General features: G+C 33.8%; 1 protein-coding gene across 8 annotated transcripts in view; it reads right to left on the bottom strand.

Annotated features, from left to right (window-relative positions):
- Positions 1–13380, bottom strand: part of ERBIN (erbb2 interacting protein) — a 110870-nt gene that overhangs the window by 45359 nt on the left and 52131 nt on the right. For all 8 annotated transcript variants that reach the window (XM_022596291.3, XM_022596293.3, XM_022596306.3 and 5 more), the window contains exons 5-8: positions 8274–8352; positions 6707–6796; positions 4584–4640; positions 607–670 (exon numbers count right to left, since the gene is read on the bottom strand). In XM_022596291.3, coding sequence (XP_022451999.2) covers positions 607–670; positions 4584–4640; positions 6707–6796; positions 8274–8352 — 290 coding nt within the window. The remainder of the gene's footprint in view (positions 1–606; positions 671–4583; positions 4641–6706; positions 6797–8273; positions 8353–13380) is intronic.

Below are 13380 nucleotides of genomic sequence, written 5' to 3'. Positions count from 1 at the left end.
ATGAATTCCTCTTCAAAAGAATATCTAGCTTTTTTTTCTGAGTTCTCTTGGAGCAATGACTGAAGACAAAAAACTGCTTACATACTTCTTTCCTTTTTGATTTAGCATCATACTCCTTTGCACACAAAGCAAAAACATGATCCTGAGGTCTCATTACCAACTCAAAAATAATAGTTGTTTCACTCAATGTTTTCCTTTTAGCTATTAAGTAAAATTATAGAGAAGTACTTTATCACTGAGTAAATTCCTAAGCAATACTCCCATGGAGTTATTTTTGACTCACAAGTACTTTTCCTGATGCATTCTAGTCTGATGAAACTTTTTCCCTTATAATCTTTCAAAGTTTCTACTTCCTGTGCCTAAAAACTTTTAAATACCTTTTCTATGGGTTTCTCATTAATTTTACATTTTTACCCTCACTCCTTTCAGATGTTATCTGTTTAATTTTCCCTGTTAAAAATTTTCATATCTTGTCTCCCTAAAATATGTGTAATATCTTTACCCAATTTTATACTTTACAAATGCAGAGAAATAAACACATTAATTTTCACATTTTGCTCTTGATCTAATGAAGACTTATGGATAGTGAGGTTGGTGAGAACTTACCACTTCTGTGAATTCATTACTTCCCAAATCCAGTCTTTCCAGCTGGGTCAGTCTATTCATGGTTCTATGCACAATGGATTAATAAAGAATTAAGTATACAAAAATATCAATTACATGGAATCTTTTAAAATTTATAGTGTAAAATATTCTTATGTATTATCTAATAACATACAAGCTTTCAAATGTTGATAAAATAAAAATAATAATTTTCTAAGGAAAAAAGTCATATTTAATTTCTAAATAAAATGAAATAAGTTATCAATTATTCTCTAATTTTGCCTTCTCATCAGGTTCTTTCTATTCTTAAGAAGTAATTGCAGTAAATTTAAACCCCCAGTCCAGAATACGAGTAACTGATTTTCCATTTTTTCCACAAAATAAATTTTCAGATAGTATAAATTAACTAATGATTAGATTGTTTGGCAGCTTCATATGAATTACCATTTTTCAAGACTGGTGATATACTTGTAAAACTTTAAGATAATTAACTGAAAATTAACATTCAAAATTCCAAGAACAGTAAATATTACATTGTTCCCCACATTTTCAAATTAAATTCAATACAAATCAAAATAAAGTTTTACATGAATCACAAATATAATTCATAGACTGCATTTATTTTAAATTAAACTACAATATACCATTTTTAACTTCCAACTTAATACCAACATATCTCTGCAACGACAGAAACTTGAAGAATGTACAAACTGATTTCATGATGAAATAAACTAAGTTGTATTTTTATAGCTCCTTCAATGAAGGCACTTTTTAAACTAAACTAATTTCTAATTAATTCAAACACATATTATTTTTAGAAAAACCTATTATTTAATAGGTTGAGGTGCTACCAGCTACCCAGATAAGGAACTACATTAATTTTTTTTTCTAATTTTTAATTAAAAATTTTTTTTTGGCAGTGCCGCATGGCTTGTGGGAGTTCCCCAACCAGGGATTGAACCTGGGCCACAGCAGTGAAAGCACTGAATCCTAACCACTAGACCACCAGGGAACTCCATAGGAACACATTAAATTTTTTTTAGGATATGACAAAATTATGGCAAAATACAATCATCATATTATCAATATGTTAATTAGGAAATTAACACCATTAAAAACCAACAGACTCCTTAAATTATGACACAAGAACACAGATTATTTTTATCTTCTCTTGAAATTCAACAAATTAGTAATAATAAGTAAAATAAAACTTGATTAAATTTATCTGGCTTTTTAGTGAAAAAAAATAAGAATACATATCATAATTGTAATGTAATTACGTTACTGACCTACCATTAGAGAACGCTAATTTTCCCTAACCCTTCCATTTAAAATATGCCATTCTATCAACACTAATTTAATTCACCTCCCAACACCAATTTTTCTCAAAGCTGCTTTATTTAACTCTCATTTACTGAGTGCCTATTCTCAGGTTCTACGAGGTACTATAATTCTACCTCCCTTACTCACATCTGTCTTTGTCCTGAAAACCTGTAAATTAGTTCCAATTTGCTTTATAACAAAGCAAAAAGGTGTTTCCAGGATCTTTCTCAAGAAAGATTAGATACTAACTTCTATGTCCATAATACTATACCAGGTCGACGTTTGAGAAAGGTAAAGAGGGCTGTGAGGAGGGGGTAAGATTGAAAGAAGAAAACATGGTCTTATTTTTCTTAATTCAGTATTCTTATAATGACAAGGTAACAGAAAATTCACATGCAGCAATTAAACACTTTATATCAACAAGGGTAACTTATTTTTTAAAAAGGGTACAAAAAGAAAAGCAGTGCAAGGCTTCCCTGGTGGCACAGTGGTTGAGAGTCCGCCTGCTGATGCAGGGGACACGGGTTCGTGCCCCGGTCCGGGAGGATCCCACATGACGCGGAGCGGCTAGGCCCGTGAGCCATGGCTGCTGAGCCTGCAGGTCCGGAGCCTGTGCTCCACAACGGGAGAGGCCACAACAGTGAGAGGACCGCGTACCTCAAAAAAAAAAAAAAAAAAAAAAAAAGAAAAGAAAAGAAAAGCAGTGCACTAGAAAATTCAATTACAAACAATATCGTTAGAAATTTAAGTTTTAAAACTGATTTAGGAAAATGTGAATGACACAGATATGTAATAAAAAAGAGGAAATACATTGTTAAATTCTAAAAGCATCTCCATCACAACTTGCTGTAGCTATAACACTGGCAACTCTGGTCCTACTCATACACCTGAAAAATCTAAGACACAAAATTTCATCTTTTCATTTCATTTTTACGTCTATTCATTTAAGATCCAGCTTCCTACTTCACGGAGAAAGTAAAAACAATATCCCTCAAATTTCATCCTGTTTGTCTCTAAAATTCCTTTGTATTTAACTCATTTTTACCTTCTCTTCTGTCTCAGAGGAAAAATATACATTCTTTGTGTTCTTTGTACTGTGCTCTCCAGTATTAAGACCGTATTAAATTTCATTTAACTGCGTATTTAAAACAGCTTTCCCACTGTCTAATCTTGGATCATAAAAGGTCTACTCATATAACCTGAATGCACATGACTTTCCTAACACGTAAAACTGTGGCCTCTTTACAGTTTGTGAGGCCTCAAATATTTTAATCGTGTCTTAAAAAGAAAGCAGTAAAGAATTATATTTGCAAATACACTGAGAGAGCCCAATCTGAAGTTAAATAAAGACTTAAAATAGAAGGAGTTAAAATAACTGAATTACCTATGATATCAGAGACACCATATTAATTGTAGGCTTAGATGTTTCAGTAAACAATTTACACCTTGTTTATTCAAATCTCTTAGCAGTCAAGTTCTGAGCTAAGGAGTCATCAATGCCAATACCAAATCTGTAAAAATTTAAACCTTTTTGAATTTCAATATGGATAATTCCCACTTTATACTCACAACCATCACCATAAACTCTAATCAATCCAGTCTTTTGGGAATCAAAACCAGATATGCTCCTTGCCCTCAAAGCCTTACATTCATGGGGGGGTGGGGGTGGGGAGGAGGAAGGACCAAGTACATGTGCCAGTGGGAATATGCTGGCCAGGTAAGATAAGAGTAAAATGTATTTTAAAAATTAGACTAATGTAGTAAATGTCATAACAGATATTAGTAAGATGCTACAGAAGTTGAGTAAACAGAACAACTAACTCCTGGAGAACTGAAGATGCTTCTATCAAGAGGTGACAACTCTTGACAAATAAACTACAACAGGAGTCTGAGAAGTTTTCTGTAAGGGTCAGATATTTTAGGCTTTGCATAAAGTCTCTGTCACAACTACTTGACTCTACCACTGTAGAGCAAAAGCAGCCACAGACAATATGTAAATGAATGAATGTGGTTCTGGTGAAACTATTTACAAAAAGTAGTCTCTGGGACAGATTTAACCAGTCTGTAGTTTGCCATTACCTAAACTGTAAAAATGGACCAGTGAATCAGGGTGTTTTAAGACGTCTCTTCAATAAATGGACATAGACCAGTGCATTTTGAGTTTGTATATCTGTTTTAGTTTTATCTTATTTGCTCTTGGACTGCCATCTCCTCTTGATGTTAACTTACCAGTAGGGGGCCCTCCATCCCATTTCCAATTTACAACAGACTAAAACCAAACAAGTTCTGAAAACTTAAAAAGAGTTACCAGACTTTACATGAAGACCTTATGAGTGTCTCTAATGAGTACTATGTAAGAGCTCTAGTATAGAAACGGGGATCTTAATTTGGGACTCAGGTGGGCTTTACATACTTATTATTCTGACTTTTGTCACACAAGACTGAGTTCCAGAGAGCTATGAAATCACTATTAAATACCAACAGATATACAGATTTTTATATTGAACACCACTAATTAATATACAGAGACCACAAATGTCAGTCTTTTAAAATAATTTGCACTCACATTTTAGATATTAAAAAGTTAATATTTCTCTAAGGATTTAAGAATTTAAAATTCTAAACTAAATTTCACAAAGGATAGCACGTTTACTTACTTTGGCAACATTTTCAACTGGTTTTCTCTAAGTTCTAATATCTGAAGTTTAGTTAATCTGCAAAACAAAATAAATCAAGCATCTATAACAAAGATAAAGAATTTAACAAATTAATGCAATCCTCTAAAATTTTAAAGCAACCAATATTTATTGTGTAATTACAACGTGCAGAATATTGTATTAAAAATTACACAGAAATATAAAGGAAGAAAAGACTATTTTTGCTCCTCAGAATTAATGGGGGGGGATAAACACTTCTTGACATATCCAAAGCACAAAATAACTGCCCCAATATCCATCCTAACAAATTTCATGCATATTTCTGAAAAAACCTCCCCAGATTATTAGTCATTAGTAGATTAGAGAACAATAATTTAACTCTAGGGTTGAGCTCTGAGAGAGAAAAATAAAGAAACACAAGGGGACATGGAAAAGGAGAAAATCCTCTGGCACTTCAGTGATGCACATTCCAATAAAATTAGAGGATAAATGAGCAGATGAACAGGTCCAGAGGTGCTCACTAATGCTACAACAGCAATCATATTACAACATACAACGTATGAAGTCAGCAGGCTGTATACTTTAAACTTACACAGTGTTACATGTCAAATACATTTCAATTTTAAAAAGTGATCCAAATACCAGATACAGAAATCTGACAAGTACACGACATGCATATATGTATACACATACATACACATTTGTGTATATACATATATGTGTGTGCATACATACATACGTGTATATATGTAAATATATAAAGCACTATAATATGGTTCCCATAGGACAGAATTCTTTTTTCTTTTTTGAAATACAACTGACAAACAACATTGTTAGTTTCAGGTGTACAACATAATGATTCGATATTTGTATGTACAGTTGACCCTTGAACAACATAGGCATCAGAAGTCCAATGGGACTGAGTAACCGCTTGAGCTAAAGCCAGCCCATAGCTGACCCTTGAACAACATGGGTTTGAACTGTGCGAATCCACTTATACACAGATTTTTTTCAACAGTAAATACTATGGTACCACACGATCTGTGGTTGGTTCATCTGTGGATTTGGAACCTTGGATACTAAGGAACTACAGATATGGAGGGCCAACTATAAGTTATATGTGGATTTTTGACTGTGTGGAAGATCAGCACCCCTAATCCATGCATTGTTCCAGGGTCAACTGTATTGTGAAATGGTCACCACAAAAAGTCTAGTTAACATCTGTCACTATACACAGTTACAAAATTTTTTTTTTCTTGACATGAGAACTTTTAAGATCTATTCTCTTAGAAGCTTTAAAATACCACACAATACAATATGGTTAACTATAGTCACCATGCTGTACATTACATCCCCATGATTTATTTATTTTATAACTGGAAGTTTGTACCTTTTGACCACCTTCACCCATTTTGCCCACCCCCGCCCCCTCACCTCTGGCAACCACCAATCTTTTCTCTGGTATCTATGAGCTTGGGGTTTTGGTGGTTTAAGATTTCACATACAAGTGAGATCATATGGTATTTGTCTTCAAGACAAAAAGATGACTACCATATTAACATGTATTTGGATAGCATTTTCTCTAGCAATTAATCTAAACACAATAATAATTTGATACCTATTGTTCATTTACTGATTCATTTTTCCACTAGAAAAATTACTCAGGGACTACAGTATGACAAGAATCGGTCTAAATTCAAGCAGGGAGCAATGGGGTGGACCCCAGAAACACATTTTTCTTTTCTCCAGAACTTTGATTCCAGTGAAGACAGATAAACCAATAATTAGATCATTTTAAAAAATGTGTAAGTGCTAAGTGCATTCTATCTCAAATATGCAAAAATTATCCCGATTTAAATAAACTCCCTATTTTTACATACTTTAAAACCAAGTGTTAAATTACATTTTTCTTTTAAATGTTCACTGCTTATTTCTACTTGGGAAAATAAATTCCAAGACAAAATAACAAGTTCTAAAGAAACTATAAAAACTACAATGCTTGGAAATAATTACAAAAGAAGAGCCTATGAAACTGTAATTAATAGTATTACTAAAGCAACCTGTAGTTTTGTAAACTTTACAAGAGCTAACAAGAGAAGGTTTTAGAAGAAACTGTAACTTACCTGCCAAAATTAGCTGGCAAGAACTCAAGGAAAGCGTCATTCAGATATAACTGGGTTAGGTTTAACAGCTGAGAAAATCCATCAGGAAGCCTATGTAAAATAAACCAGAATTTAAATTTAATTCATATACAGAATTTTAGTTTCTTATTAAAATCTGTCTAAGAAACTGTCTAACCAACACATGTTCTTAACAGATAACAGTCACCTCTTCACTTTTATGAGTGATCCTCAAATTGAGATTTGCCTTTTATAATAACTTACCTGTTTCAATGTTTACACCTTCATCATTTTTTAAAAGGAAGTGAGGCAATATTTGTCTCAATAAGATAAAATCTGCACTTAACAGTCAACTATGAATGAGCCACAACACACAGAAATGTATTCAGGCCATGACTATGATATATCAGCAGACACTCTTGAAATTCACCTTATCTAACACCAATCCAAAGGACTAGACAAAAAATTCTAAACTTTGACAGTATTGACTTTTGGGGCTGGATAATTCTGTGTTGTCAGGAGGCTGTCTTCTGCACTGTAGGATGTTTAACAGCAACCCTAGCCTCTGACCCACTAGAAGCCAGCAGCACTGTCCACCACCACAAGTTGTGAAAACCAAAAAATGTCTCTAGAATTTACCAAATAGCCATAAGAGCAAAACAGTCCCTATTTGAGAAACACTGGTTTAGATTATTTTCAATTTCAATATTTGGTCCCTAAAAAATCAAATAAAGATTATATAATTTTATAATGACCAAATGGAAAGAAATAACATTAAAAGCTGAATGACATTTAAGATCATATAAGAGCCTATAAGTAGCTTTACTTTTATTTCCTCTGGCTTACAAAAGAAATTACAAATCTAGAACTTGATGCTACAGCAAAATTTTCAGATGAAGGTAAAACATCATCTTTACATGTTTGTCCTTTACATGTTTGCCTACGTTTGGAAAAACTCATTAAATACAATACTGTAATATGTGAAAGCTGGTTTCAACTTTCAACTTAGCTATACTAAGCTATGCTTCACACTATTCACCTTTTGCTTCATCATTCCATTTTTGCAAAATTTAACAGCTTTGGTGCTAAGAAAGCATTCTGCTTAAAGCCATTACCATCATAAAAGAATATATGTGACCTCTGGTATATAGTACAACCAATCACATGGCTTTTCCCTTTTTTTGTTGTTTTTACCTTTTTGACCCTTTGGTTTCTTTTATTCTTTTCAAAAGTTTGAGTGTGCCACATATATTGGATTTGCAGGTGAACACATTTTTATATTGTTCAAGTAACATTGAGCTAGGAGACCTGGATTCTAGTCTCATTTCTGACATTTACTATCTGTGAGACTTGGGGAAAAGCACTTGCCTTATCTGTATGGACGTCAAATTTACCTCTGTAATATATGGAGCTAGAAAGAGTAATTAAAAGGCTCCTTTTTAATCTAACTAAAATTTTGTGCAGATTTCAGATTGGTATTAACTGTTCATTAAAATGTAGAAAGTAATATTCTACTATATCATACTTGCTTTATTCACAAAGGTAACTTTTAATTCAACAGAGAACTCACTTGGAAATAGGATTTACACTGGCTTCCACAACTGTCAAAACTTTACAATTTTTTATATTTTCTGGAAACTCCTGTATTCCTAGAAAATGAACAAATAATCAATGATCAAGTGAAAAGAATCTATTACAAAGGAAAAAATCATAATGATATTAATAATTAATGTACACTTTTCAGATTCAAAATTTACCAACTGAGCAGATTCTTGATAAATTGACAACACCAACGTCAAACGAACAGAACCATCTGCACAACAATTTCTCTTCGCTCTTTTGCCTCTTTATGACTACTGCTAATTATCTTGTTTAGTTTTGCCTTCCTTTCCTTCTCCCAGCTCTTCTGAAAATCAGTGCCTTCTCTATGTGGTATTAAGGACACAAAATTCAGAACAATTAAGCATTCTTTGTTTTTTCACATAAAAAGATGCATTAATTTTTTTAAAATTTTTATTGGAGTACAGTTGATTTACAATGTTGTGTCAGTTTCTGCTGTACAGTAAAATAAATCAGTTATACAAATACATATATCTACTCTTTTTTAGATTCTTTTCCCATATAGGTCATTACAGAGTATTAAGAAGAGTTTCCTGTGCTATACAGTAGGTTCTTATTGGTTATCTATTTTTTATATAGTAGTGTGTATAAAAGAGGCATTACTTCTTAATTGCTGGGCTCCAGATTGAGCTGGTCCCTAATACATACAGGATAACAAAGCTGAAAGCAAAGCTGAAGATAGAAGAGGTAGAAAATATGTATCAGATATGCCAGTGGATATGCCTGACGCAGTTGTATACCAATACTTCTGTAAAATACAACACAAATGTGACAAGTCAAATTATGGTAGAAGTTTCTTAGCACTTAATCTTATCTCTTCAACTTATCTTAGCAAAAATATAGCAACAATAATTTGTGAACTAGCAACAACCCATAGAGAAACTTTAAGTAGTACTGTTCTAATCTAGACTAGGAGTGCGAATTAATAACTTTTAAAAATATTCAAAAAATTCTGTGTTATAAGACTCATTCCTCCACTAACATAACATGTATATCAAAGGGGCTGACACTAAAGGATCATTTAAGGCTCTTTCAACTTCATTGATGTATGAGTCTAAGCAAGTTTACTACAGTGCCCAAGTACAGAATTTCAGATCATGAAAAATGAATGATACAAAATCATCAACTGGCAAATATTACAGTAATAACTGATCAGTCAAAACTCATCAATGGATGCTAAAATTAGTGGGTTAAAGAATGAAGAAAAACAGTATACATTTATATAGTCTCAAAGTTTCTCTCCCCAAAATACTTATTAATTTTAAGAGGGGGAAAAAGTGAAGAAATCTCATACGCACCACTTAAACTGTTTCAAAGTTAGCATCAGCAGTTAACAGCATCATCACGGGGCAACTAATCTTAAGACACACTGACAAGGGGTGCAGCATCTACTGTCGTGTTCCTGCCCCAAACACCCAACCTGAATTGAATCATAAGCAAACATCAAACAAATCCAAATTAAGGGAAATCCTATACACCTGGCCAGTAATCTTCAAAACTCTCCGCGTCTAAAAAGATAAAGACAAAGAAAAACTGAACAACTACCCAGGTAAGAGGAGATCAAAGAGAACTGACTGTGGTAAATATCCAAATCTACTTCACACACACACACACACACACACACACACAGGAAAAATCTGAGTAAGACTGGGGGGCTGTATTAATGTCAATATTATTACTGTTCTATAATAACTGCAAACATTACCATTGGGGGAAACTAGGTGACAAATACAAGAGTACCACTCTGTAATGTTTCTTAAAACTGCATGTGAATCTACAATTATCTCAATAAAAATTTCAATTTAAAAAATCTGGGCTTAATGATCCTTAAGGAAAGGTTTTATCATTGTTGTTTTATTAAAATTCAATTTCCCTAACAGTTTCAAGATGATTCTTTTTTTTTTTTCAATTTTAGTTTAAGGAACTTTTGCTGGAATTTACAGAGTTCATGTAAAGTTTCAAATCAGAAAATGTTAACATTGGTTGATATCTAATGATATTAAGGAATTACTGTCAGCTGGTTCTCTTTTTTTAAGTGTGATAATAGAGAGTTTCATCTTAACATATTTATACATGAAAGAGGTTGTCTTATTTGCCTTAAAACAATAAGAGGTGGCAAAACAGGAGGTATAAATGAAACTATAACATACTGATAAATTTTGAAGCTGGTTGGTAGGCACATCAGGTTTATTGTATTATTCTCTCTACTTAGATAACAAGATTAACAAAAAAAGGACTTTAAAACAGCTATTGTACTTAAAGGAAAAAAATGAACAAAATGGAGAGGAAAAGATTAAATGTAAGAAATAGAAACTTTACAAATGATAAATACAATATGTGAATGAAAAATCCAAAGGACAGGATTAAAAGATTAGTCACTGTAGGAGAACATGTCAGAGAGACAGGAAGACATGGCAACAGAAAACAGCCATTCTGAAACACAGAGGGGGAAAAAATATATGAAAACCCAGGGATACATGGGACAATGTAAAGCAGATTAACATATATTTACCTATATTTAGAAGTTTGCTTATCAGGCACCACTAAGAGTACATGCTCTGTGAGGGGAGAATCTTTGCCTCTCTTGTTCACTACTGGAATAGGACATGGCACATAGTTATCAGTATCACTAGATAACGTCCAAATTCTTTTCCAGGGTGGTAATATCAATTTTCATACTACAGTACCCATTTATATTCTTGTTGACATTTGATAATGTCTTTACTTTTTGCTAGTATAAGGGGTTGAACCTCACCAGAAATAATAGAAATATTAATTAAAACTAGATATTTTCCTGGTATTTCCTAGAGATGCTGAACACATTTTCACGCGTTTAATGAACTATTTAAATTGAAGTACAGCTGATTCACAACATTATGCAAGTTTTAGGTGTACAGTATAGTGATTCCGTATTTTTTTACAGATTATACTCCATTAAAAGTTATTACAAGGCAATGGTTATAATTCCCTGTGCTGTGCAATATACCTTTTTTTTTTTTTTTTTTTTTTGCAGTACACGGGCCTCTCACCACTGTGGCCTCTCCCGCTGCGGAGCACAGGCTCCAAACACGCAGGCTCAGCGGCCATGGCTCACGGGCCCAGCCGCTCTGCGGCATGTGGGATCCTCCCAGACCAGGGCACGAACCCGTGTCCCCCGTGTCGGCAGGTGGACTCTCAACCACTGCGCCACCAGGGAAGCCCTACAATATATCTTTGATGCTTATCTATTTTATACATAGTAGATCATATTTCCTAATCTCATGCCCCTATCTAGTCCCTCTCCCCTTCCTGGAGGAATCAAGCTCCCTGACTTCATACTACAAAGCTACAGTAATCAAAACAGTATGGTACTGGCACAAAAACAGAAATATAGATCAAAGGAACAGGGGAGAAAGCCCAGAAATAAACCCACACACCTGTGGTCAATCAATCTACAACAAAAGAGGCAAGAATATACAATGGAGAAAAGACAGTCTCTTCAATAAGTGGTGCTGGGAAAACTAGACAGCTACATGTAAAAGAATAAAATTAGAACATTCTCTAACACCATACACAAAAACAAAATCCAAATGAATTAAAGACCTAAATGTAAGACCAGATGGTATAACAATCCTAGAGGAAGACATAGGCAGAAGACTCTTTGACATAAATCACAGTAATATCTTTTTGAAACCATCTCCTAGAGTAATGGAACTAAAACCAAAAATGAACAAATGGGACCTAATTAAACTTAAAAAGCTTTTGCACAGCAAAGGAAACCATAAACAAAACAAAAAAGACGACCCACAGAATGGGAGAAAATATTTGCAAACAATACGACCAACATGGGATTAATCTCCAAAATATATAAACAACTCATACAGCTCAATATTAAAAAAAAAAACACAATCCAATCAAAAAATGGGCAGAAGATCTAAACAGACATTTCTCCAAAGAAGACATACAGATGGCCAAAAGGTACATGAAAAGACTCAACATCGCTAATTATTAGAGAAATGCAAATCAAAACTACAATGAGGTATCACCTCACATGGGTCAGAATGGCCATCATGAAAAAGTCTACATAAAAATGCTGGAGAGGGTGTGGAGAAAAAGGAACGCTCCTCCACTGTTGGTGGGAATGTAAATTGGTACAGCTACTATGGAGAGCAGCACAGAGGTTCCTTAAAAAACTAAAAATGGAGCTACCATATGATCCTGCAATCCCACTCCTGGGCATATATCCAGAGAAAACTATAATTCAAAAGGATACATGCACCCCAGTGTTCACTGCAGCACTATTTGCAATAGCCAAGACATGGAAGCAACCTAAATGTCCATCGACAGAGGAATGGATAACAATGCGGTATATATATACAATAGAATATTACTCAGCCACAGAAAAGAATGAAATAAGGCCATCTGCAGCAACATGGATGGACCTAGAGATTATCATACTAAATGAAGACAGATAGAAAGAGACAAATATCATATGATATCGCTTATATGTGGAATCTTTAAGAAAAAAGATACAAATGAACTTATATACAAAACAGAAATAGTTTTGTAAAGCTACAAGGGAAAAAATCTGAAAAAGAATATGTATATATACACACACACACACACAAACACATACACAAATGTATATGCATAACTGAATCACTTTGCTGTACAACTGAAACTAACACAACACTGTAAATCAACTATACTTGAACTTAAAAAATCTTTTAAAAAAGGGACTCCCCTGGTGGTCCAGTGGTTAAGACTCTGCGCTTCCACCGCAGGGGGCATGGGTTTGATCCCTGGTCAGAGAACTAAGATTGAGCTAAGATCCTGCATGCCGCATGTCACAGAAAACAAAAAACAAAAAACTCTAGCTCCATCCACATTGCTGCAAATGTCAGAATGTCATTCCTTTTTACGGCTGATTAATATTTCATCATGCACACACACACATACACACACACACACGTATAAAACATGTCTTCTCTATCCATCTGCTGATAGACGCTCGCATTGCTTCCTACTGATCATTTTTACTTCTTCTTCTTTGAATTCTCTGTTCACTGCACATTTTT

Source organism: Delphinapterus leucas, chromosome 3 (genome assembly GCF_059928025.1).
Source record: "Delphinapterus leucas isolate spDelLeu-1000000601 "Yukka" chromosome 3, BTC_Dleu_Yukka2, whole genome shotgun sequence".
Taxonomy (NCBI): Eukaryota; Metazoa; Chordata; class Mammalia; order Artiodactyla; family Monodontidae; genus Delphinapterus; species Delphinapterus leucas.
Note: the sequence above shows the minus strand (reverse complement) of the source record. Positions and strands in the feature narration are given on the sequence as shown.